At 37.2% G+C, this 27,600-nt stretch overlaps 2 protein-coding genes across 5 annotated transcripts in view; one reads left to right on the top strand and one right to left on the bottom strand.

Moving 5' to 3' along the window:
* Positions 1–9,579, bottom strand: part of RPAP2 (RNA polymerase II associated protein 2) — a 35,224-nt gene extending 25,645 nt beyond the window's left edge. Inside the window, exons 1-9 of one of the 2 annotated variants that reach the window (XM_040072783.2) lie at positions 9,505–9,579; positions 8,648–8,693; positions 7,774–7,888; positions 7,023–7,121; positions 5,976–6,041; positions 4,707–4,795; positions 2,616–2,651; positions 834–1,770; positions 427–521 (exon numbers count right to left, since the gene is read on the bottom strand). In XM_040072783.2, the coding sequence (XP_039928717.1) occupies positions 427–521; positions 834–1,770; positions 2,616–2,651; positions 4,707–4,795; positions 5,976–6,041; positions 7,023–7,121; positions 7,774–7,888; positions 8,648–8,693; positions 9,505–9,553 (1,532 nt within the window). In that variant the 5' untranslated portion in view covers positions 9,554–9,579. Of the gene's footprint in view, positions 1–426; positions 522–833; positions 1,771–2,615; positions 2,652–4,706; positions 4,796–5,975; positions 6,042–7,022; positions 7,122–7,773; positions 7,889–8,647; positions 8,694–9,504 lie in introns of those variants that run through there. The other variant, XM_040072784.2, reaches the window with a different exon arrangement.
* GLMN (glomulin, FKBP associated protein) lies at positions 9,531–27,600 on the top strand. Of its 3 annotated transcripts, none has more exons than XM_040072779.2 (20): positions 9,531–9,644; positions 9,816–9,952; positions 11,120–11,238; positions 11,694–11,819; positions 13,222–13,341; positions 14,352–14,460; positions 15,597–15,843; positions 16,398–16,497; positions 17,497–17,684; positions 18,157–18,210; positions 18,994–19,024; positions 19,399–19,488; positions 20,043–20,084; positions 20,176–20,249; positions 20,569–20,653; positions 21,439–21,548; positions 22,635–22,698; positions 24,719–24,842; positions 26,242–26,324; positions 26,455–27,600. In XM_040072779.2, exons 3-20 carry the CDS (start codon positions 11,173–11,175, stop codon positions 26,560–26,562), a joined length of 1,821 nt encoding a protein of 606 aa, XP_039928713.1. In that variant the 5' UTR covers positions 9,531–9,644; positions 9,816–9,952; positions 11,120–11,172; the 3' UTR covers positions 26,563–27,600. The 3 variants fall into 3 exon arrangements, with proteins under 3 accessions (XP_039928713.1, XP_039928714.1, XP_039928715.1); XM_040072780.2 differs by having other exon boundaries at positions 9,550–9,649; XM_040072781.2 differs by lacking the exons at positions 9,531–9,644; positions 9,816–9,952 and adding an exon at positions 9,764–9,782.

Genomic DNA, 27,600 nt, shown 5'->3' with positions numbered 1-27,600 from the left:
AAATTTTAAGATCCAGTTCTGAGGACCTTTAGTGATTGTGGCTAGGGGCACAGTGATACCAGCCATTCAAACATGCATTAGAAACTCTCTCTTTGTAAAACCTATGCTTAAACAATTACAAAGATTTGTTTACAAGTAACAGTATGCTTAATGTACAAGACAAATATTTGCACTCCTCTCAATCAACTCCAAGATTTTCAGTCTAAACTTAAGCAGTTGGTACTGACAGACTGTGCAAACTGACACCTGCAACTGTACTACAGATGACTGTTGCAGAAATAAGTAAATCCTTTAGGGCAGTAAAGTTATGACTAGGACCACCTAGAAGGAGCCAGGCCCATCCTTGGACAGTGTGTTTGTTACTTTAAACAATGACGAACGAGCACCAACTTCAGACTGACATTCACCAAAGTAAAGGGTACTCACGCTTTTCTCAGTTTTTCAAGGACAATTCGCCTCCTAATCTGCATTTGTGCATTTGAATCAACAAGTGGGAAGGTGAGATCTTCCTGCTGATCATCCTGTATCAGGCAAAAAACTTTAATAGCTATAAACTAGTGTTTAATTAAAGTCAGTACATCAAAAAACTACAGATAATCAATAAATATTTAAATATTAAATAACTCTTATGTCTGAATTTAAAAAAAGCCCAAAACTTTTCAATGGGCAGACACTTTCATAATCTGATGCAACACACAGAATGCAGCTAACGGAATCTTCTCTTTCTCCATGTGAGATACTTATCCACCCATGATAGCAGAAACAAAGTACTAATTCTTCGAGGGTCTATTTCAGCTTCATACAACCTCCACACCATTCCATTGGACACTTACTTTGTCTTTGCTGGGATGTTCCCCTGCCTGTGCTTGTGTTGCTGCCTCTTCAGCCAGGATGCACCTTCCTTTATAGAACTCTTTTACTCTGAGTTCTAGGAGCTCTGTTTCTTCTTTTAACTTTTCATAACTAGGCACAGGCTTAACTATTCCACCTGAGCCTGTGAAAGGTAAAGAGTAGTTCAAACTGTTTTCAGACTCCCCTACAGCAACAGTGTCGAGATCATCAGCTGTATCTAAGTCATCCTCATCAAGTTCTTCAGTCTCCTGGTTGACAGATGCTGTGCACTCTGATGAGCACAAAGAAGTATAGTTTGGGCCATAGAGAAATTTTAACGTTTCCTCAGTTCTCCATTCCATAAGTGTTTGCCTAAGCACTTCCAATAAACTGCCTCTGGAATTAACTGGATGCCTCAGTTCAGGGTTTTTACGTTCTGTTGATTTAGCCAGTGTTCTTTTCAGATGTTCTGCTCCTCTTTTGCTCACACCTAGAAAAACTATCTGTGATCCACACGTATTTTCAAAGATTTCTGAAGCACTTGATTTCCCAGGAGCAGTATTGTTTGAAGGTGGTGTAGTTGCTTCATTATGAACAGAGCAAGCATGTCCTTCTTCCTGAGTGTCTAATTTACAATGAGAGAGTTGTACAGTGGCTTCCACCACATCTGCATCTTCAGTTTTAGGGCTGGCATGGACTTTCTGAGCATGCTTCTTTTTGAGGATGCTTTTTCTGGGCAACTGCTGTGCAAAATTGGCTGAACTTGACTGACTTCCTGGTAGGACAGAAGAAATAAATCCTTGTTCAGTATCAGTACTGCTGTCACTGGCTGCGTCATGAGAACCAGATTCACACGGATCTGAAGATATCCTAGGATTTTCAATGTCAGATGCTTTAATTACTTCATCACGTAGTTTCACCTCTTCTCCAGACTGTCCACTACAATAGAAAACACAAGTCATCAGGGAAATAAGAAATAACTTTTACCTGCAATAGCTTTTCATTCTCATGTAAGAATGATAAACAAAGCATTTTCCCCCGTATAGCAGAAGTGTAATTCTTTTAAGAATCCTAAGTGCTCTTCTAAAAGTTTTCTTGAACTCTAAGAGTTGTAATACAATCAAAATGACAAGTATAGAGACTATTTAGAGAAGTGAGTTCTCAGCTGATTATTGGTAGTTAGAAAAGAACAGTATAAACAAGATACTATTAAAGACAGCAGGACAATGTCAGACTTAGTATCATGAATAGTGTAATTTTAGCATGTTAACATTAATTAGCTAACGTATAGAAACATAGAACCCTTAAATCAGGGGGACAGTTGAGCAGTTTCAGCATATATAAGTTTGCCACCTAATGGCAATGTGTTGCAAAAGAAAACAAACAGAAAGCTGCACAATACACAGCGAGATGACAGAGTAGTGTGATTTCATTTTGGCTGATATAGATCTTTCAGATTAAGAAGTACAGAAGCTTTCATCACATATAATTGGCATCATTTTCTTTATAAAGAATAGGTGGCATAAAATATTCAAAGTACAAACAGCGTATTTGTTTCAGATTTCAACAGGCTCAATTAAGATACGCAATCCAAGAGCAGCTGTACACTAAATCGTACAGGTCAAATATGCTGGGTTAGAATCACAAAAAACCCCCAATGTTTGCATAGGTTCTATTAAGGTCTTTTTTATAACACAACAAATCAAAGGTTCCCTTTTCATCTACTATGATGGTAAAATTTCTAGCTGTAGGTGCATCTAACAAAGAAAAATTGTTCATTGTACCTCCGTCCCTCCTTCAGCAGCTCTATGTCTGGTGGTCTGGAAAAAGAAGACAGAATGAACATTTTCCTGTAAAATCTATTCTCTTGAAATACACATAAATACAAAAATAGTTGAGTTTGGAAGAGACATCTGGGGATCTTCTAGTCCAACACCCTCTGTTCAAAGCAAGGCTAACAAGAGCAGATTTGTGCACGTGTTCAGGGAGTGTGACTCGTGTGCCTGCAGTACAACGCTGTTACAGTGAACAGAATTTAGCCCAGTCACCGAGTCACACAAAGGTTTGTCAGAAAGGACCTCTGGAAGGCTCTAGTCTGATCTCCTGCTTGAAATGCAACTGTCACCAGCACTAGATTAGGTCAGCCGCGGATTCATGAAGTTTAAATCTTGAAAACCTCCAAAGATGGAGATTTCAAAACACTGCTGAGTATTCTGTTTCGTTCCACCATAACCTTAGTACAATATTTTTCCAAATGTCCAACCTGAACCATTTATGTGATTATCTGTGGCCATCAACCAAGAATAGTTTGGCTCTGTAATCGTTCTCACTTTTTCAACTTTCCAATTAATGTAAAAATATGAATATTCAGGATATTTTTGCTTATTTTAAATTTTACTTTGTTAAAAATTAGGCTATCAAGTTATATTTTTTAAGAAAATGATTTTCAAAGGTTTCCAGAAACTAAAAAAATTACTAAACAAATTCTGACAAGTTTCTTTCCAAAGCTCGACTTGCAATTAATCTACTTCAATTCCGTTATGAGGCAGCATCACAGTCCTTTTCCTCTTGCCCAATACCAAATGTTAAAAATCTCATGTATCCTATGACTGAAAGTAAACCTTTTAAACAGTCACTAAATGCAAATCAGTGCACTAACACCTTTCAGTATGCAAAAGACCTTGCAGAGAAGCTGCACCACTCATACCGATAAACTGAGTTTGGAAACTAAAAGTGGTAACACAGAGTGATTTAAATTATTAGCTCCATATAACTCTTGCTTGGAGTTTTAAGTGGAGGTTGTAGTCTTTTCTGTCAAAGGACTTTCAGGTATTCTACCACATCAGTGTGTGTCAGTGTGTGCACATGTATGTGGTTGTGCAAAGAGGTGTAGCCAGCCAAGAACTATCTGGAAGTTGGTTTGTTTGTAAATACCACCTCCCCACCAGCACCCAGAATAAATAATTACTATATCAGGCATAACAGAACTATACACTTTTGACATGAAGAGTTAAAGGGAGATTTTAGAAATACTTTTCTTAAAGACAGCAAAACAATACCTCAAAAGCACTTCTAATGAAGAGTCTAGTTGTACCTACTAGAATAGCTCAGATCTGATGAAGCTGCTCTAAAGCTCTTCTTTCATTGATCATATATTTCATATGACACATGTAACTCCAGCTAGTTACTTTTGTTGAAAACCAGGAGACTATGAGAAGTAGTGTCTTGGAGAATGAAAGCTGAGCAAATTTGCTGAACGTTCTCCGTGCAAGTCTTTATTGTTCAACAGTGACACCCATTGGCCCCATTGATTATTTGCAAGCCTGTGTTTCCTGAGCTGGGAACATGGACTGCATACACTATTCCAAAATGTGTACTGCAGGAAGAACAAGAAATGGGCAATCAGAAATTTAGATTGGATAAATCACCTCTTCATGTTATGGACTGCTTTCAAATGCAAGCATTCACCATCTAAGCTTAAGATCAATGCCAAGTGCTGTGCTAAAATTAGAAAATCTCTTGTAACAGAGTAAGATTATTTCATCCTGTCCATTATACGGTTTGGAAAAATTCAATCCTAGTCAGTCCATTTCAAAATTAACAGGAGTTAGCTATTATTTCTGACTGGTCTGCCCTCTAAACTAACATGGTCATGTCTGCTAAGTAGATGTGAGTAGTACTGAACCATGTCAATTACTGTAATCCAAACAGCTACAACACTTCTAAAGCAAACACCATGCTAAGCTAACACGTTAACATCAGCTACCTCTGCTTCAACCAAATCATTTTGATGTGCTGCAGCTACTTAATTACCACTGCAGATGCACAGAGATAATATTCTCAAAAGGTTCAATGACTGTTAAGATTATACTTACTTTTCTTCTTCTCTCATCCACACTGGACTTTTGGAAATTTGAGCTTCAAAATACTTAGATGCTCTATAGCAAAAGTTGCTGCAAAAGCACTGGCAAATGAGAGAAAGCAAGAAAACACGACTAAGGCCAACTTTAATACATAGAAAGGTACAAAAGCAATTGCTTTTAATGCCTGTAAAATTAACTACCAATACATGTTTCTTTTCAAGCCTATGGCCAGGTTTTTAGTTCACCTGAGAAACTCAACCTATCAAATAAGTCTATCCCATTCCACACAAGCCACATTTAGCTGCTTCTTTCTTCCCCACTTTTCTGCTTTCTGCACTTTTATTACACACTGAGTAGCAAACCAGTGTTGGATTCTATATAACAGTAATTCAAAAAAACTCCAACAAACCAAACGGTTCAAAGAGCAACCCATAACCCAATATGCTGTTTGTACAGTTTAGAAGACATATAATAAAATTCAGATGCTTAATAATGAAAATTTTGGTTAGGAACAAAAGCTGGTATTTTGCAATACTTGGAACAACACCTAAAAATCTGCAGCATCTTTGAAAATTTCATTTGCAAACTTGCAACATGAGGGAAGAAGACGAAGCATTCCACTTCTTGTTGTAGTCTTGCCTGATTGCTCAAGAAAGCAACTCCTAAAATTTTGTGTATCCCAGAGTTTCAGTCAGAGGAAAGGAATGCATACTAATGACACTGAAGAAATTTGCTCTGAAACTGGAAACATTTATCTTACAATTTAGTGTCTAAGCACTTGTAGGTGACTGTGTATCCTGTGAACTGGCAAAGGTAACTTTTAAGCAACCACGTGTGAATATGCTTCCAGAAGGAAATATTTTGTGAAGAATTAGGTTTTATGTTAAAAAGTCCTCAAAAAGGAAACCTAAATGTTCCCCCCAAAAGAACACTAAGGAATATATAAGATGTAACTTGTACTACATTACTGCAAACTTCAGTGATTGAAAAAGATGTACACTTTGACCCTACTAAAACTCACTTACTATGCTGGAGCAAAATAAAGAACACTTCTTCACAAATGCCGTTAGCAGATCAGCTGTGCCACATTCGAACAGCTATCCAAGTAAAACTTTCCATGTTCAAACAGTTCATGTTTTCCATGTTCAAACAGTTTGTGAAAATTTCATAAGGACCCCAAACATATTTGCCTCTGAATCAAGCCACTGTATGAATGCTGTTACAAACTGCATTTCTGATGTTGCCATTAAACACATCCTCGAATTACACTTGTTACCATACCTTTCTTTCAGTGATATCATAAACTCTGTTCGTTTTTGTTGAAATTTTGTACTTCTGCTTTGGCACCTAAAACAACATATTTTCATCAGCAAGACTGTCAGTTCCGTTGTGACTACAGAGAAAACTTCATTCTTAATTCACATATTTGGGGATGTGCAATACATTCTATTTAACTGAACTGCATACTACAACCACCTCTTCTCTCAATTCTTCTGATGTTGCACCTTCTCAGATGTAAGAATGGGAATTTATCTTTAATTATATACATCTCACTAATCAGTAAAAGGCAGCTCCAGAGCTGTAAGAAAACCAGTGCTGAATATAAAACAATGGAGCTGCCACAGCAGAAGATTTTCTCATGTTTAAATGCTGAGCAATTACAGACAGATCCTTAATCCAGATCTGTTTATATGCATGTGAGACTGTACTGTCAGACCCCCACCACCACCCAGACAGACCCAGAGGAACTCATGTAAACTGTACCCGTTTTGAAATGAACATCTGTGCAAATATATGTAGTCCAAAACAGTAAATTGTTTTGGACTAAATTGTTTTCAGATAATCAGGTGTAGCACTGGTATGACATCACAGGTTATCTAAATGACCTCCGAGTTCTGCTTAAGCTCTCATGCATTATAGTTAAAGAGGGGTGACTTTGATCTTGACACAGCTGACATACATTTTCATAGCAGATATATATGCATTCACATCATAATATCCCTGCTTCGTATTGTTTTTTCACTTCAATCCTTCTCAGGGACATCTGTTGCTACACTGACAGAAGAACAAGATTTCAAAGTTTTTTCATTCACAAAGGAAGGCTGTGAAGCCACAACTCATTCATCTTTATCATTGTCAAAAGAGATGCACAGATTGTGATTCTGATCATACAGGAACTGATTCTGGCATACAATAACTGCTGTCTACTGATCAAATTTTACCTTCAGAAGGATTATACTGAAATGGAATTATATAATACCTGGCTCACTGAGAATAAAAATTGTGAAAAGATTCCTTTGATAACAGCATTAAGGAAAAGCAACTTACATTTTCCAGTTTATTCTGACATAGAGGATAGCCACACAGTTTGATGATAGACCGTTCATCAACAACATCTTTATAGTGAGATGGAGTAATACATTTTCCCTAAAATGACAAGAAAATAGTTCAACAACAGATACTGGAAAACTTGTCAGTTTTTGTATTCAAAACATCTCTTAAGCATATAAATATCTTACATTTTATAACAGTTATCTGTTTGGTTTAATAAACAACATTGAGAACTTACACAGTAGAAAAGGTAAAAGGGTAAACAGAAGAAAAACAGATGTGAGCATTTCTTTTTTACGTATACAAGACCTTCCTAATTTTGCCTCTAGTGTGGCACCCATCTCTGTAATTTTCCTCTATTTACGTGTTTTGTACACCTACTAATCAACCTGTTTACAGCCCTAACAAGAGTAATCGTCAGATCAAAATTCTGCTGCCAGATAAGTGGTGCGTTATAGAGACTTTGTCTAAACTTACAGGTGGTATGACGTAAACCTAAATTTTTACAATTCATCTGTGAGTCCAGAACAACAGAGGTATAAACAAAGGCTGATAAAAGAGTGAATTCTGCAATACTAGGGCACATTTTCACTCCAGAACCCTTAAAAATAAGGGAATTGTTTTCAGAGCTGGTACAAGAAGCAATCAATGGTTTGGCTATTTTAAACTGCAGCAAATAGTTCCAAAAACTATAGAAAAAAAGTACCACACTAAGATACAAAACAGTGTAAAAACTTGCAACGCCTACACAATTTAGAAGGAACTCTTCAGTGATGTCCTCTTCCAGGAGCTGTTCAACTATAGACAATGCTTTTTTCTCACATTCAATCTTCTTTCTCAGTGCAGCCTCCAGAGCTGCTTTCCTGTAACAGAACAGACACTGAATGAGGGCGGATTTCCATAAACAATTTTCCAATCGCATTTTTATCTTTTTTTCTGAAATACAGCTTACATTTTTCTGCATCATACCATACTGGCCAAATAAAACAACAAGTAATTAGACTAGTAATTCTGTTATAACTACAAAGGGTTATATATTTTATATTGGCTTGCTTTATATGCTCGGCAAGAAAAGTATTTACTCTTACTGTATTGCAATACACTCCCCAAATTTTCTTGCAAGAGGAAAATCTAGAGCTGGCTGGACAAAGAAGCTGGGACAATTTATGGAGTGTTGTCAGGAAAAGAGGAACTGCGTAAGACATGAAGAATGGGAAGAAAAAAAGAACTAGGACATGACTGAGTGTGAGGTTACAAAGTAAAGGAAGGAATAAAATAAACAAATGCCACATCCTAAGTGTTTTTTGATGTAAATAATTATAAATGGCAGGTATGTAAAGAAGTAAGACAGCAAAAAGCAAGTACTACAGACTAAGGAAATAGAATTTTGGATGTTAGATTACAAACTTACAGTATATTACACAATGCTGAGATGTGCATGCTGTTAGAAGTTACACAGCATCACTCCAATCACGTCTACATGATGCTGATGCTGGTGATTTACTGAACTTAGTTGTGGTACTCTAAGAAAGCAAAGCCTCTGCAACACAGAGACTGCAATTTCAGAGTGAGGCAAAACAACACAAATATCCGCTCCTCATCCAGTTCCTCAGAAATCATACCTTTGAGCAGCATCTTCATTTTTCTGAGCAGCTGAATGCTTATTTCCTAGAAATCAAATATAAAAATACAGAAATTAGTGTACTTTTTTAACAGCGGAAAGTGCTGGGACCAGAAAAATATTAAAACCTCTAAACTGCAAGCACAATCAAGAGAACTGCTTAGTACCTTGCTTTTGATGGTTCTTTAAGTAAGCTGGTATTCAGCAACCAGTTAGACACACTTTTTGAAGTGTGAAAACAGGCCCAATTCTTCTCATACTCTGTATACACAAAAAAGCTAAGGGGAAAAAACCAACTCTGACAATAATTTTGTACCAGGCACACCCCCCGTGTCTCCAGCGCAGCTTTACCCGGCACCCCAGTGCCGTCCCCACAGCTGTCCCACCGCAGGGTTTTGCTCCGGGCCAGGTCCAACGCCGGCACGCTCACAGAGCCGCTACAGCCGAGGACAGAGCCCTGACCCAGCTCCCGACACGGCTGTCCCGGGCAGCTGCTCCCGTACAAGGGCATCGGGCAGGGGACAGATACCGGGCCGCTACCCTAGGAAGGGCACGGCGCTCCGACCAGCTGCACGACCGCCGTCGCAGCCCGGCCCCGACGCCCAGAGCGGGCCGGGGCGGGCTGGCCCCTCAGAGCCTGAGGGACGGCGGGTCCCGGCCTCGCCTCGCCCGGCCCGCCGCTCGTGACGGCCCCGCACGCGGCGCGGCAGAGGCCCACGGAGCCGAGCGCGGCCGGCCCGCCGCTCCCCTCGGCACGGCGGGTTGGGCGAGCCCGCCGCCGTGCCGGTCTGGGGGCACAGGGAGAGCCCAAAGCGCCGGGCGGGGGTGCGGGGCTGGCGCGCGAATCCCGGCGCCCACCTGCGCGCCGCCGGCGGGGCTTGCCCGTCCCGGCCGCCATCATCGCCATCGCCGCCGCTCCGCCCGCCGACCTCTCACCCGGGGCGGGGCCGGGAGAGGCGGCAGCGCGGAGCCGAGGGGTTCGTCTGGCAGGGGCTGAGGTGAGGTGAGATTGTTCCCTTGTGGTTCTTAATTCAGCCGTGTGTTACGGGCTGAGGCCGGCAGCCTCTTTGTCCTAGCCGGGGTTTTGTACCGCCCAGAGAAGGGGCTGGGATGTCTGTTTATGAGGAAGGAGTTCGGTGAGTATTAATAGAACGTTTCACGTGATTTAGATGCTGTCCACTTGCCGCTGAAACCTAAAAGATTCATCTGGAAACCGGATTAAGTATTAAGGCCGGAGACCATCTGCGAGCTCAGCCAACAAATCCCTGGGGCAACACGGTGGGTGCTGGCGGCGCGTTTCAAGCATGTAAGTACATTGGGAAGTTACTGAGGGCCGAAAATGCAACTGTACTGGCGTTCGAAAGAGTATTAAATTGTTTCGCTGGGATTAGTAACGTTCTGTAAAATGAAGAGCTTAAATAATACAACGTGTGGTAAGAAAGTATGTGGTAATGGCCTGGTTAAAATGACAGGCTAGAAAGAGTGAGTTTCAGTGACATACGGATGCCAAAATGGGCCGTGAAGAATAGAAAGTGAGTTGTTTATTCTTTGAATAAAGATAGTCACACACAGATGCCTTTTAAGCTTTTGTGAGTTGTCTGCCTTTGTGATCAGCCGCATGGGTTGGCTGTCTCAATGTTGTCTCCTGTAGGTGCACTGGTGTTTGGCAGGGGTCAAACCAACCCCATTAGGTCAAATGTAAGAGGAAAGGCTGAGGACATTTCATGGAGATGTCTGTGTTTTCATGAATAGGTACCTGAATACCCCAGGTACAGGAGTAATTGACACAGTGATCATATTTAGTGATCAGGTTTAGGCCCATAGCATTACTTAAAACCCTGAAGATTAAGACTGCTTCTATGTTACATGGGGATAGCCAGGCTTATTGTGTTTGTAATTCATGGTCCTGGCTATGTAAAACTTGGTACTTGACATTGCTCGAGTGCATTACTTTGTTGTTTTTAGCAAGAAAATTTTAAATTGTAATACCTAGAGGTAAAAGGCCGCTGAACTAGTCCAACCTAGACACCAGAAAGAAGTAAATGGAACTGTATATGTCATCTTGTCTGCACTGTTGATATAAACTGCCATGGTGTTCGGATCAGTGCCTTCACATGCCAGACACTGGGTTAGTGTGTTCCAGTGAGGGCTGAGCAGAAGCTCCTCTGGTCAGAACAGTCACAGAAAATGTGTGTCATGGGTGTGCGCACCTGGTTTGCGGTGAGCCCAGACGTGCTCTGTGTTAGCTGCAGTTTTCCAGGTATGTTCCAGTAATCGCTGTTTCCCTGTACATAGAATACAGGTTGTTTCCTGTCTGTAATACTGTCTCTTGCAAATATGGGAAGTAGAATAATATAGCATACATTTCCTAAAATATTTTTTTCCTTTATTTTCTAATAATGTAGTCTTAATATTTGTCTAGACTGTTTTTATTCCTTTATTAACGTTTTTTGATAATGTGGTTATTTTTCAGCCTCTGATTTAAATTTGTGTGGTATAATACTGCCTTCTTTATAATAAATTTTCATGCCAGAAGAGCACAGTCACACTACAATGGCAGCTGATGAACTTCAAGCCATAATACAAAGATGCGTAAGTAGTTTTCTTTCCTTGGAAGTAACAAGTGTAGGTAGTGTGAGTTTTTCTACAGATATTACAATTGAAGCCAAAATGACCTCAAAAGATAAGTCAGCTGTTAGTAGAACTCCTCATGGGGCAGCTGAGTTCAGCCTCCATGTTTCGTTGACTTCTCTGTGGTGCTTATCCCAAGATGCTTGATTATTTCTGCTTCTTGGAGAAGAAAGTGTTCTTGTACCTAGGAACAAAAGCTAGTTGTTGTAGAAAACACATCTTCCAAACAGAATGCTGTAGTCTTGACCTAGTGCTACTGAAATACTGCCTTGTCTTCTGTAGTAACTTGGTAGCTTTTTTAATATGTGAAAAATGTATAAAAGTTACAATGAAACATTTAATTTTGAAATGAAAACATGGATTTTCCTATTTGACTTTAATAAGTACAGAGTTAAACATTCCTATTTTCTTTCTAGCAAATTCTGGAAGAAGCTGATTTCAAAGGAGAAGATTTTAACCTGTTTCTGGTAGCAGGTCAGAAATGTCTGGAAGGTGGATATGCAGCTCAGTTATTAGAAGTAATTCAAAATGAGAAGAACAAGGTGAATTTAAGTTTCCATTGCATATTAGTGTTTATTAACATCATTAAATATAAATCTGCTTATTAAGAGGGGAGAGCTACTTTCCCTGTGGAGCAAGGCTGTACATATCAGTAGCTAATAAATTGCCCTGTGTTAAGTGCACATTATTCTGTATTCAGGTAGCTCACAGAAACCCAAGTCACAGTAATCTTAGCAGAGCCATTAAGAACTCTTCTTCTGTGAGTGAAGCAAAGAGAAAAGGAAGGAGAAGAGCAGAGTTAGGAGAAGGTGACTGTGTCCCACTTCCACAGGACAGGGATTTCAGATGGTGTACTGGGTCTGGCTGGCATGGAGTTGACTTTCCTCATGGCAGCCTGCATAGTTCTGTGTTTTAGATTTGTGACCAAAAAAGGTGGAGATAATACACTGGTATTTCAACTACTGCTGATCAGTGTTTGTGCAGCATCAGGGCCTTCTCCATTTCTTACTCTGCCCCCAGTAAACAGGGAATTTGGGAGGAGACAGCTGGGGCAGCTGGCCAAAGCATTGAGATATTCCGCACCATACAACATCATGGTCAGCAGTAAAGATACGTGGATGGGGACCCATTCCAAAGCAGCTGTTGTTTGGAGGCTGGCTGGGCATTGGTCTCCTCGTGGGAGTTGACCTGCATCATTCCCCCTGTCATCCCTGCTGTTTTTTGTTTTTCATTTGTTACATTGTCCTTATCTTCAGAGTTACTCTGTTTTGTTTTTTCGACTCTCACCCCCATCCCACTGTGGGACAAGAGCAAGCAAACAGCTGAGGGGTGCTTAGTTGCTGTTGGGGATCAGACTAACACTAGTGAATATAATAATATTGGCCAACTGTAGGAGCCAACTAGGCTGATGCTGATTTGAAATACTAATGTCTTTGGGCAGTAGGAATGCTGGGACAATATACCAGATTGAACAGAGATAAATAGGAAGTTCAGAAGGGAAGTGAAGGGTAGAATATTTTAGCAATGTTACTTGGGGTTCACAATCTGTTACATGAGGTTCACAACCTGGTTTTGGATTTTGTGAGTTTGGAGTAACAACTGAAAGTCTCAATCCGCTCATGAATAATTTGTCCAAGTGTTCTTTCAGCACAACTCCTCTGCTCAGACCTGTTTTAAATGTATTGTCATAGATATTTAGAAGTATATATTGACATATCAGTGTTAATAATTAGAGGAAAATGATACAAGATATGCAAGCTGTGTTTATAGGTATGGGGAGAGAATACAATGTGTGTCAAATTACAGTAACAGTTGCTAAATATTCAGTGACAGTAATGGTTACAGGACATTGATCTATTGTTGCTTTTCGTCTTTATACATACAATCTTTCTGGATTTAGAAGACATCCAGTTTTGGTTTATTCTCTGAAAATCTGTTTTTTAGGTTATTATCAAGAATATGGGTTGGAATCTCATTTCTCCTCTTGTTAGATGCATTTTCATGTATAAAGAAGAAGATGATAAGCGAGAACACTGCCTGAGGATACTGGATCAGTTGGCACAGGTATGGTTTTGAAATACATGATTATGATAACAACGATGTTAGGGAAGTTCTGCACAAAAGGGGGAGCTAGACCATTAATCCATGAAGCTAGTACACCAAAGGCCAGTTACACAAACCTATTTATACAATTTGATTCTGACAATATTTGCATAATGAATCTACATCACTACTTGGATAAGCTGCTCTTAGTTTAACGTTCCCTTGCCTCAGTTTAAAGGCACAGAGAATTCTAAATTCATGGTGCATGTAGGGCTCTTTGGAAGTGGTAGGTTCAGCATTAGAGGTGTGGTTTTCACATTAAAATGAGCTAAGTTGATCTAAAGGACACAATCTTACCTGAGTTAGCTAGTTTGAGTAAAACTCACAGTATGTTACTAAATGTGTTTTCTAGTATCTAATTCAAGGTCTCTCTGTTCATGGTCTCTCTTCAGTTGTTTCAAAACCATTCTGCAAGACCTTGCCTTTTATCACTTATCTGTGTCTGAATAGTATTTATTGTTCTCTTTTCTTGAGATTCACTCTGCAGAGTCTTTTCCTTAAATCATTCACCCTTCTTCAATATGAGAATCATTACCTGATGATTCTGATGGAGTAGGAGCAGAAAAATACTTTATCCTGTAAAAAACTCACTCTCTTTCATTTATGCACTCCAAAAACAACTTGCAAACTTTATAGCTTGAGTTAAATTCACACTCAAATTCTACTTCTCTCAGCTCCCAAGGATTACTTTGCAAAGGTACTGTTTCTGCAGCCCATAAAAATCAGGTTTAGTGTCAGTTTTTACTATTATATGGTTTCAGCTCATATCAAAGTGTACACACAGGTATGCTCTTTAGTAGCTGTTAATTGTAGGCATGTACTTGTTTCATATTTGTTTTCTTAAGTCTTACCTTGGATGTTCAGATCTTCTCTCTTGACATTCAGGAACTTTGTACTGAAGTTTGCATGTGGTTAATTTTATTGGTTATGACCATGGTTATTTAAAAATACGCATTGTTCCTGTCTTGCAGCTCTGCAATCCAAAGGAACTTTTCTTGGGTTTACTTGAGCAGATTGAGCAGACCTCTGGAGAGCAAGTGTGTCAAACTGTCTTGTTATTGCTTCAGCCTTTGCAGACAGGTGGGATTCAGTTTGTCGTGTGATTTCTCAATTAAATTAGGTTGTCATTTATTCATCAATTTAGTTTAGCCTTTGCTGGAATGGTTTCAGACTACATCTGTCCTGACAAGCTTTACAGTCTGTTATATTCTGCAAAATAACACAAGGCATAAATTTCATGCTTATATTGGCCTGTTAGAAAACTATTTTAGATGGGAGTAATAGCATCAGTTGAAAAAGCATTATTCAGCTATTTTTCATCATTTACAAGAATGTGGTCCTATGGCAGTTGTATTTAGAGGTGTAAAGCACCTCTACTGTTGTGGCAGAAATAGGGCATCACATGGATTTGTGAAATTCTTCATTATTTGCCTTTTAAAACATGCAATTCTATTTTTTTAATAGTATAAAACTGTATTTTGATTTAAGCATGTTGCAATACATTATTGGTATGGGGGGGTGTTATTCTGGCTTACATATGAAAATTTAAAATGTTGGATTTGGCCACTCTAAGTAGGTAACAAGCAGTAGTTTCTGTTCTGTTATGTGAGATGAAATTAAATGTTGTGCATCAAGTTGAAGTCTGACTGTAGCAATCTCCAGGATATGTTATTATATTATGTTAGAATTTAACAAGAGAAAGGTGATTTTTTGGATAGCCAATCTGCAATTAGTCTGTGCTGAGTACAGTTAAAGTGGAGAGCCTCTGGTGCTGCTTCCTCAGTCTGGGAGAGTCTTTTTGTCACAGAGCAAAAACCAGAGTCAGTTCTCAGCAGAAAAGCTGGGCTGTTGTCTCTGGTTTTGCCAAGCACAAAGGGAGTCAAGTAATAAATGCATTTTCTGGGTTAGATATGTATCATTTCACTTAGCCCAGTTCTAGAAAAGCAGATTATTTTTTTGTCCTCATCCTGGTGTGTGGAGAATGGAAGAACATTGAAATGTGTGACAGATTTAATATTTGATATTTGTAAATATATGGCCATGCTGACTACAGTATGTTAAATTAGTCGGTGATATTTAGTCTTGCTGGATTTGCTTGTGTGATTTCAGGTGTCGGTCCCTCTCCTTTCCTCAAAACAAAATGTTTTCTTACCTAGTCACGTTGTTTTTCTTCATATTTTCTCTTTCCCCCCTATTTTTTTTTTTCTTTCCCCCAGTGCTTTTGAAACTTCAGAACAAGAAGGCCTACTCAGTGGGTTTGTCATTGGCCATGATCATGAATCAGCTCACTCCCTTACCTGTACCTTACACAAAACAACAAATACAAGAAGATAAACTTGGTCTCTGTCGATGTTGTAATGCAGTGGTGGACTTTGCTAAACCTTTTGTGAATGAAGTCGTTAAAAATACGGAAAAGTCATCAGAATGCAATGACATGGAGCTGAAAGAAGAATTAGTAAAGTTGTGAGCATTTTATGTCTGTGTTATATATTCCTGTAATTTAACAAAATGAATAGTTGGCATTTATTATATAGGGAGCAAATAAATAATCTTTTAGTGTTTTATAATGCTGCCAACATATATCTAAGTAATGTGGTATTTTGACAAAGGACCCCTAAATAGGCCTTATATATTTATGCTTTCTGTTTAGTAGAGGGAAGTTATAAATATATTATCATAATAATATTTTATAATAGTATGTTAATATGATAACAGTAATATCATATGATAATAATAATACTATATAGCTAATACCATAAATACTAGTTGCTGCATTATGTAGCCGAGTTGGTATTCCTCTGTTCCTCAGATTTACAACAGTGAGAATAATCATAGTCTGGAAGTGAAATCTTAAGAATTTCTTCTACAGGAGATGTTGGGTTTTTATTTTTTTATTCTCCTTGGAATACATTGAATAGCAGCAGCTGATATGAATGTAGGCATTATTCTTTGTCATCAATGACACTCTCATGGTCTGTATTTATGACTGTTGGTGATTTATCCCCTTTCTTTTTCAGCTGTATGAAAAGCCTGAAATACCCATTATTGGCAGCTCAGCTTGAACAACTTGAGGGCATTGAAGAACATCCTTTCCGGCATTTTGCAACTGAAATCATAGTGAGTGCAGTCGACATTAATTACACTGTGTGCAGAACCAGTGGTCAAGTTCACAACTGCCTATAATTTGTTCTAGGGCTCATTTTGATTTCTGTACTGGTTAGGGGGGTGACTTACTGGGCCGTGTAAGATACAGCCTGCCTTTCCTGTTGGGCACAGTCTGAAACCACGTTTTTGATGCTAATCGTGAATTACCTTCTCTTTCTCAATGAACTTCTGTTTATGGCATTAGGCTGAAGCTATGGTCAGTAAGTCATGCTTTGACTGTATGACATCTTCTCTAATACAATATAAAAATAATCCTAATTTTCCAAAATGTGCCATCTTGGACGTTGGGTTTGGACAACTGCAGAACAGTGAGGTCACCTTGATGTCCCCATTTTTCTGTAATATGTACAAGAGGAGTTACACCATGTCCTCAGCCACATGAAGGGTGTGAGGGGGTAACCACTGTAGTATTTCTGATGTACAAATGGCAGGTGTTTCTCATGTTGTGCATCATGGGAAAGAAAGGCCATACAAAGCAAACCTTACTTTAAATCAAGGCTTGCCTTCAGCAGCTAAATGTGTTCCATATTGATTAGTGAGAAAAAACCAGAAACTGAGTATTCTGTGATCTGAAAAACACAGAGATTTTGTGGCATAATGTTTTCATGAATCTATTTTTACTCGTGGCATTGGGGATAAAGGAGCTGAACCAGGAGTTTGTAGATGTTCTTCATTCTGTCTTTTGCTAACTTTTGTGTGCTTGACTTTGCTATCTTAGTAACATTTTTCTAATACTAGTTATTTTTCCTCCAGGATTTTTTGTGTGTGTTTGTGCATATATCACAAATATCACATATTTATATTAATTTATATATTAAAAACTTAACATTTTTATTAATTTATACACGTGCTGTACAAGAGAATGTATGTAAATACAGTTAAAGCTTTAAAACTTACTTGGTATTCAGGTATTTTAAAAGCATCTATAGGAAATGTGTTTTTATTTTTTAGGACATTTTGTGGAATGTGGGAGAATTGATACCATTAATGTTTATACATCATAAAGGCAAAAGTCCACACTGGGAGGATCAGGAGTTTGCAGACATGGAGAGAAAGGATTCTGCCGATTCTTTGGCATGTCTGTCATATCTGATGTTTGTTCAGCATCTTGGTGTCGAGTGCTTTCCAGTGGTTTTTAGGTAAGAGCTATTCTTTCTTGCTTATTTTAAGTTTGTACTTTGAAGATTCTTTCTGAGTGGAAGAGAACTTTATTTGTGGATAGTTATGAATGAAAACTGTATTTCAGTAGTATTAATTTTATGTCAACATTTATGCATTTATATTTTATATAACTTAGGTTATTTAAAGAACATACTCCTGCAGATTAATCTGTTGTAGTTTAATTTTAGATGAGCTGTCCTTTAAAAGAAACTATTATGATTAGTCACGTGCTGAAAATTAATGTGTATTAATTGTTCATTTGCATATCTATAAAGTTTCCCCATAAGAATTCTTAATAGTGATTTGACTTACAATCTTTTTGTCTATTTAAAAATCAATGATTTTAGAAAGGAATTTGATTATTTTAAAAAGAATGCTAATCCTGTCAAAGATATTAATTATGTGCAAATGGCTTATGCAGCTTAGTGTAGCCTGATTCTTCTCTTCTAGTCCTTCATACCTCCTGCTGTGCAATATGACACATATTGAAGTGCTGCTGAAAAGGTAGGCTTTGTGGAATTTGAAGGTCTAGGAAGTGGGTGTGATCTTTTACAGTTATTCATAAAAACAAATTTGAAATATAGATGGGTTCAGAGGAGGTTTATAAACTTGAGCATGTCCCACTACAAGATGGCTTCTCTTAATAAGAAGCAGTTTTCTAAACATTTATGTACTGTTTTCTTCTTGCATTCTGATACCTTTTTTAGAAACTTTATTCTGAAAATGTAAAATCAGTTGTTTAAATACATGCAGAATAATTAGAGTGTATACTTACTTGCCCTTCTATATCAATTATTACCGAAGGCAAGTATTGTGAAAATATTTATTTGGATGTAGTTTGCTGTGATACACAAAATGATTAAAGGTTAGGCTTTCTAAAGGAAACCAAACTTTTCTCTACATTGTGATTATTTCACTTTCCATAAGCAGCAGTGTTACCAAATAGCTTCTATGGAAGGCAGGTTTTCTATTCTGACTGTTTACCATTTCATTTTCATTGGTAATCTGTGTCTCAATACCTGTGCGAGATGACGCTGCTTTTGAGCACGTATAAATACTGAGGGGAAAAAAGTAATTTTTGACTGTGAAGAGATGAGTCTAATGTTCAATTTCTCATCAGCAAGTTTATTCTAAAAATCTTTGGAAAGAATAACAAAGATTCAGTTTTTAAAAAATAGAAGGAGAATGGTTGAGGGATAAGTTCTTGTTGACCTCTGTTCTATTGTTTCTTCTAAAATATCAACTGTCTTTTTAATTAACAACTTAAATTTGATTTTTTTTTTCTAGAACAGAAGAATCTATATTATCTAAAGGACTTGTAAGTTGCTTTTTTTAAATTAAATTTTCAATGTTAAAAAGTTTTATTTTTTCAGTGTAAGGAATGGTAAAACTTTTCTTTCCCCTTCTCAGAGATGTATGACTGATAGTTCAGATGATAGTTCCAGGAATATTTGGAGGCCTAATTAAGTATTTTTCAGTGTTACAAATACCTGTATTTATTGAACTTTACAGTCCTGCATAAATGTTTAAATTACAGCTATCACTTGCAATTGCAGCTGCTTGGAACTTGCAATATCTGAATGAGGATTTACGAGTGAAGGCTGTTTTAGCCATGGAATGTTAAACTGATAGATTAAAGTCCTGTATATGTGCATACTGTCGGCATCTTTCTTTTCTTTTCCCATCCTGCAGGATCTGTTTGAGAGCTGTTTATTGAGAATGGAAGATAACAGCCTTCTCCATCACTATTTAGAACTCAGAGACTTTATTAATGTACCTCAGGTAATAAGAAACGGTCTACAGAAGTCTTCAAAGTTTGATTAGAAATAATATCTAGCTGTCCTCTAGGTGTTTGTGAGGGGGCATCTTACTGGACCTTTATACACCTGTGCTGTTAAATTGAAACCTTCAGTGTCCTGCTGTACAGAATTGGTTGTCTTTTCTACCTGCTGCAGCATCAAGTTTCAGTGACAATTAAAATACACCCAGTGTATGGACAGGTCACAGAAGCAGGTGGGCACAGATCTTGGTTGAAAGGTGGTGCTTGCTCGTTTTTGTCTCCACTTTGCCAATCTGCTGCTTGCCTACATTCTTACCTGGAACCAAGAGTACAAGAATAGTGTTCCTGTGGATCAGCCCTGGGATTCTGACCACTGAAGCTAGAATGAATTTCTCTGATGAGAATCTTCTGTCATCACCTAGACATTCTCAAGTGTGCTGTGGGTTTTTTGTTTGGTTCATATTTTTAAAGTCTTGAGTAGATTTTAGTCAGTGTGATGTAATGTAATAATCTGTATTTAATTATAAATTGTATTTCTTGTATTTTCTGACTGCAGGATTTGGTGAAAATTATGACTCTTTGTCCCATGGAGCATATGGTATGTTAAGCGGCCTACAGAATCAGTTGGATTCTGAATGCTGAGTTAATTCTTTTACATTTCATCTGATAAACATCTCTGTTTTCTTTAGAGAAAGAAGAGTTTAAATATTTTGCAGTTGTTCATAGACAAGTTTGATACAGAGGGAAAATACACATTATTCAGGTATGCATCCAAGTTACTGCAGATTGTGTAATATCAGCCCTAGTGCAGCTTAATTGCATCAATACAATGATTTCTGACAGGATTTCCATCTGATAAGCTGCATTAATTTTATGTTAATTTTTTGATAAATAATGAATTTCTATTACCTCATGTAAAATTAGCTGTCTTATATAAGCCAATGTTTAAAGGTTACACAGTCATCCTGTTCTGTGGTAAAACTCCCACTTAGTGAATGTTATCTAAGTTTTGAGTTACCCTTATGGGCAGCCTTAAAGAGATCTTTGTTTTGTTTTAATATCTTTGTTTTGTTTGTTTGAAGGTGTTTACTGAAGACAAGCAACCATGCTGGTGTAGAAGGATACATTATTAAAAATATAAAAGATCAGATTCACTTAGCATTAACGGTGAGGCTGTTACCAATATAAACCAAGTTGCCTTCTCAAAATTCTATCAGTATGATGTTGAGAAAATGTCTACAACTTAAACTTCAAGTCATGCATTAAAGGAATCCACTTTGAAAAGATATGTAAGATTAGAAAGTTTTATTAAAAACATTATTTTGGATTTTTCTGTCTATGCATATTTGGGTTATAATTTTACAGTTGTATTTTAAGTGCATTATCTTATTGTATTTTGCTAAGAAGTTATTACCTTTTCTGTGCTTGAAAATGCATTTCTTTCTTAAAGTGGAATTCCTCAGTATATAGTTTTATCCCCACAATTCCTCATTTTAAAAATATAATTCAAATATTACAGTCCAGATAGAATTATTATTTTTTTTCTTTGCTTTTATGATTACAGTCAGCATTTTATTATTAGTGCTTTGCAAATGATAAATCCATCGGGAAGGGCTGGGCTAGATCAAAGCCATTTTAATCTCATATTTTATAATAATTATACCAGAAAGTTGGAAAAATTAATTAAAACTAAATGATTAACTTTTTACTATGCGGCTTCAGAATTCTCTTACTACGTTTCTTCCATTTCTTTCTTGGCTGTCAAAAAGAAAAATAATTCTAAAACTATGAAGCGGCTGGTTTGTGAACTTCACTCACAATTATTTCAATATTAGAAAACATTTCTTCTAGTGTTTGTTTTTTAAAAATTTTTTTCTGGTTTATGCAAGTTTTTGTTACATTATTTAAGACCTCAATTTTGCACTCAGCTGAACTTTTTGTATTTTTTTCAGAAGGAGTATGACAACATTTGGTTTACAGGGCATCACCTGATCTCCCTTCTAGATTTAGTACTTTCACTTCCAGAAGGTGCTGAGACCGATCTTCTGCAAAACTCAGACAGGTGAGTGGTAAATCACAGTTTAAAGCTTTTCTCCTTTCTTCATTATTAAAAAAGACTTTAAACTACCTTACTACAATGATGTATGCTGTCACGTAATTAATGAAGTGACAACAGCAATGTACTTTAAGGTTTTGGAGGTAGAAATGGAAGTGGTCATTTACTTTAACCAGCTCTCCAGAGAAGAATGTCACAGTGCCATTATGTTAATTTTTAACAGTTAAAAAGGATGTCCTCCTCCATTCCCCGAGGATGTAAGACTTCAGCTGTGAAATGACATAACCAAGGGGTAAAGCATTATCTCCTCAGGAATGTGTAGTTTGTCAGCTCTCTGCAGAAGCAGCTGCAGGAATAAAAGCAATGTGGTGTGGTGTCTGATGGTACGGGGGAATAACAATTAGTCAGGTGCAACCTGTGGTGCAAGGCATCTTTGAGGCAGTTTCACAGATTGCTACTGGGAATCCAGTATCTCATGAGTAGGATTACAGATCCACCTGAACAGTAAATAATTGCATTTGAAAAAACAACAACAATAAAAAACCAGAACTGAAATGTGTCTGAAAAATCTTGTGTGTATGGGTTAAGTCTTCCTATATGACAAGTAATATGATGATGCTTGGGCTTGTAAATCAGTGGGGAGATAATGTCCAGATGGACATATACTTGCTTAAAAAGTGTGATGTTTAACTGTACTCGTTATCTGGAAAAAAAAATAAATAATTTCTGCTCAAAGATTTGGTAAAAATCCCCAGTCATTTAAAAAAGCGCACTCAAAAGTAAAAATTCAGTCCAGTAATAAAGAGAATTGTCCCACTAGGTTCAAATCGTCTTTGGATCACCAGTGATACATAAATACAGATTCTGTCATAAGCTTCTGTCTCTTGAGAGAACTCTCCCTCACCATCAGCAGCCTTCTCCAATCTGCTGCCAGTTTCAGTTTTACTTGCAGTGTGAGCTCTAGGTGGAGCTGTACTGCTCAGCAGATGGGTGCTTGCTTTTTGTACAAATGGATACTCCTAACATGTCTGGCTAATGGACAATTAAAATTACTATCCTGGTAATAGGTATCTGTATGTTTTTAATTCACAGGGTTATGGCATCACTAAATCTGCTGAGATACTTAGTCATCAAGGATTGTGAAAGTGACAATCAAGTACGTACGATTTGATTTGAAAACGATTGATTAGCTGAGAGGTGGATTCGCATGAACACTGTTATCCTTGATTCAAAAAACGTGGGGTTTGCATTTTTATGTGCAGTGGTTAGTTCCCCAGAAGTGATGCTTTTATTAAGACATTAGGAAATCTATGATATGTTCCTTTGTTTTGATTAAATTGTGTGCATATATACTGTTCTTATAAACAAACTCATCCTTTTGCTCTGCCTGTTAAACTGTGATCTATGTCCATAACATTAGAGTATGTCACCAGAAAATCGCATACATACCCAACAAGTATTCCTAAATTAAAAGGTTGTTATTTTTGCCTATTTATTCACTGGATTTCTTTATTGCAATAATAATACAATAATATCATTTTCTCATTTCTAAAACACAGAAAAAAATTCTGATCTGCTTTTAGACTAATTTGAGATCTAGAAATAAATTTTGTAAGTGCCTAATAATGTTATTAATCTAAGTAGAATAACACTGAAATAACTTGTACTGATTGCCGAAACCGTAATGAAAATGAAAAGCAAAAATAGCTTTCAGTGGGTGCATTTCTATTTTAATATTTATGTAATTAGTTAATATTGTTAGACTGTATCTGTTTGTCATATTTAAGGGGTGGTTACTATTTAAATACTCATAATGGTCTATTCAGTTACATGCAAATACATAGCTTTGTAAGAAAATTAAGAATTTCTCCTTTATTCTTAATAAAAACTGCATGTAGCAGCACTCAGCTGCTCTAACAGTGCTGTCTAGTACCTGGCAAAAAGAATGTCCATGCAGTTTGAGGAAAAAATAGCATCACATCTTCTGAAGATTTTCCCTTAAATTTAGCCTCTGTCAGTTCTTGACTTCCTCCCAGTCTCTTCATACAGTGCAAGTGAGGCAGAAAGATAATGCCTCCTTTCATGTCAGTTCAGATATTTTTATTGCTGTGTAACAAGCATTTTCATTAATCAAGTTTAAAAATAAGTCTTTTTCTAGAAAAAAGTTCCTTTTTTTAGCCACATTCTGGTGGAAGTAATTACTGTTCTTATTTGAACTGTTAACTGTGTCATTTAGTACTAAAATTTGGTGAATTTTCCTCTGTTGTTAGTGGATTCACTGTCTTTAACACTGAAAATTCTTATTTTTATCATCCTTACTCTGCCCTTTGAGGGTACTGCCTGAAGAAAGGAGTTGTATAAATGGGTCCTATATCCAAGGACACAAAGGCTGCTTTGTATTCGTTTCCTTCTATAGCAAACCCAGTCTTATTTTCCTCTCTGTAACCCTGAACAGCCTTGGGTTTGAGCATCTTTTCCTTGCACCTCCTGCTTCCTGAGTGCCATTATTGTAAACTCCTTCTTTCTACCAGTGTCAAACTGGGGAGAATTTCATTGTCACTGTGGCTGCTGTGATGGAGGATGGGAGAGTAGCATGTCCAGTGACCTTCTTAAAATGCTTTTAAAATGCAATATAGACATTTGGGAAGCATGATATTTATCACAACTTTCATTTGGCATTGCAATTCAGTCTTAATTCAGGAATGTTAATTTAAATATTTGTTCTGTTTTACTGCTGAATTATCTGAGAGGAGCCTACAATTGCCATTTACTTGCTGTAGAGAGTCTAGCCTGAGAAAGGGCCTAGAACTTCCCCTCCAACACATCAAGATTCTTTCAGCTTTGTTTACAAGAACAAGCTGGAAATGTGCATTTCCATTGCTGTAGTTACCAGTCTACACACAGTCCTCCCTCCCTTCTGCACCCTTTTTTTTTTTTCTTTTTGACTACTTCATCAGCCAATCAACAAATAATGTAAGGGAGAGGAAGAGGAGCTTAAATATCCAGCACAATGCTGTTCCTGCTTAAATGCATGTGTCTGAATTATTTTTTTCTCTTTTCCTTCCACCACAGGAGTGTATGTTACAAAGTCTAGTCAAAAAACTTGTGCTCAAAAGCTTAGCATTGCAATGCTTCATTAAAACTGTTTCGTAACCTTCTCTGTTCTGTTTGACCAGACTGGTGTATGGACCACGCTTGGCAAGATAGAGCAGAATTTCTTAAAACCACTGCGTGTAGGACTCAATATGTCAAAAGCACATTATGAAGCAGAAATAAAAAATAAGAAAGAAAACAGAAAAGGTCAGTTTTTGTTGTTTTTTTGTTCTTAGCTTTGTTCATATCTAGAAACTTTGGTAGTCCTTTGGAAATGCGGAACTGGTGAATGCTGCATAGATCAGATTTTATTTAACTGTTGACACTATTCCAAACTTCCAATAATAATTCAGTAGATGCTATATTAAAAATTTTCATAATTGAGCAGAAAAATCTGAACTTACCTGTCATCACATTTGTAAATCTTACAGAAACCTGATAGAAGTGTCACAGGAAGACCTTCAGAGCTTGTTCTGCATTTATACTTTCAATATTAATGCTACAAAGGAGAAACTAAGTTTCTCTGAATACATAACCCTTAGGTTTCATACCAGGTGTGGGAGGGTTAACAAGAGAAAAATTAAGTCACAGTGCTCTCTAAAGCCTGAAGCATTACATTCATTTTCTTTTAATACTTTTTTTTTTTTTTTTTAATCTGACACACAGAATCAGATTCTGCACTGGGTTAAGCAGACACATTGCACAGGGCACAAGAGCTGTAGCTGCTTTAGGCAATCTCTCTGTATGTCAGATCCTCTGTTCCTCGTGGTCCTCGTGGTCTCCAGTATAATTGAGATAGCCCAAGGAATTTGTGTCTGCTACTAAAAATGTCAATACAGCTTTTTGCCCCTAGTCTTACCCTCTTCCTTTGCAAACTATGTACTTATGAAGCAAAGAAGGGGATTTTTTTCTCAAGACGACCTGTGGATATCTTTCTAAAGGGAATCCTTCAAAATTAATCAGGAAGCTTTTTCGTAAGTCCCTCTTACACTTCTCTAGCCTTCACCAAAATATAAAGAGATTTAAGTTTGGGAGAGAACATCTAACTTGTAACAGTAAATAGTTTAGCTTTCTTCCCTGGTGTTTAATCTTTGTAAGCATTACACTGAATTTCAAATATGTGGTCTGAATACAAGAAGTTTTCCCCTAATTTTTCAGACCTGTCCTTGTAGTTTAGCCTGCTGCAAGTAATCTGTCTGAAACAGAGAAGTATGCAGCCTTTTCTTACTAAAATAAGTATTTAATGTCTGGATTCATTAAGTCAAGCTAAAGAACCTCCTATTATCCCCCTGGATGTAGAAATACTAAAACTGTATCAAAACTGGGCCAGATAACATTTTATTTTTCCATTCAAAGAGCATGTGAGCTCTCTAAAATTGGTTCCAGTTGCAGATCTTGCCCGTTTAGTAATGCAGGCATTTGTGTCCTACAAAGCATAAAGATATCATCCAACTCCATCGTCCTGTTCAGGTTCAGCACCTTCTGTCATGTGTTTCATCAATCCCTGGATTTCTGTTCTTAACAGTTACTGTCATGAAATGCTGATATTTAAAATATTCTTTTAATTCTAAGAGTCATGCTGGTTTCTTCATGTTTTCTTCTGCAGAGGCACACAGTTCTAACACAGTTTGCTCTGTAACTGTTGGTGGGGAAAAGATGCTTCCCATGACTTCTGGAATGCAGCTTCAGGTGAGTTTGCAATTCCCTTCACTCAGAAGTATTGACTTTTTTTTTTTTTTCAATGTGGAGATAAAAGTAAATGTAAAATGGGTAAAAAAAAATCTAATAAAAATAACATTCATCTTTCTTGTCATTTCAGGTTTTACACTCAGCTCTCTTCACATTTGATTTAATAGAAAGTGTTCTAGCTCGAGTAGAAGAACTCATTGAAGTGAAAACAAAAGCTGTAATGGATGAAAATAGTTAAGGCAGCTGAAGTGTTTGAATTAACATACTCCTGACAAGATCATTTGGACTATGAGACTTCAGTTGAAAGGGAAGCTATGACCCTTTAAAGAATAGCAATTTAGACTGGCCTCCAGAAGAACTGCAAATGATGCTTCTCATTAAGTCTTTTTGCTGGTTTTGGTTTTTTTCTCTGTTCTTTTGCTCTTTTTGCATGTGATTTGCAGATGTGGTCTATTTACTCCTCTTCAGAATTTTATGCTTTTTCTAAAGTTTAGAAACTAAAACCAAAGCAGGGGTGTGTTCTTCTCTGTGGCAAGGAGGTATGGTTAGGCATTTATTTTTTTTAATTTTCAGAATTTGTTGGGTAATAGTTCCTGACTGGTGGTGTGAATTACAAAGAATATTATCAAGTGATTGAAGAACCATTAATTAAAAAGCTCTGTTTAAACATAAGATATTTTTATTAGCATATTTTAATGTTGAGAGACAAGCTTCTCTATTTGCAGATAGGACTGTAAGGTACAAATAGGTAACAGACTAGAATATACTCTCTATAAATAGTAAAAACCCTGCAGCAAAGGAAAACAGGTTTAAAGAAAAACACATCAACTTTGAGCCAAATAGCATGTTAGAACTTAGTAACATTACAGGTAACAATTGTGTTTTAAAAGCGTTTTAAGGTTGCATACATACAGCTGTTTTTGGGGTTACCAGTATTTTGGAGTTGTTTTGATCATGCTTATCTTTAATCATACAGGTTTCCTTAAGATATAGTTAATATTTTGGGGAATTATTAATAAACAGATGAGCCTGTAAAGACAGAACCAAGTTAAAAATAAGGATGACTTTTCTATAGTGCAGCTAAACCACTTTTTTCCCTCCCTAGAAAGCACATTTGGTATCAAGTATATTTTTCACTGTACAGCTATTTAATACGAATTTTCATTCCAAATGCTTATGTTGTATATTGTCTTTTGAGATGTAACTATATTTTTAAGAACATTCTATATTTTGTTTAAAATGTAGCAACTTTATTTATTAATAAAAAACCAAATAT

Source organism: Hirundo rustica, chromosome 9 (genome assembly GCF_015227805.2).
Source record: "Hirundo rustica isolate bHirRus1 chromosome 9, bHirRus1.pri.v3, whole genome shotgun sequence".
Lineage (NCBI taxonomy): Eukaryota > Metazoa > Chordata > Aves > Passeriformes > Hirundinidae > Hirundo > Hirundo rustica.
This window is presented reverse-complemented; position numbering and strand designations above follow the sequence as displayed.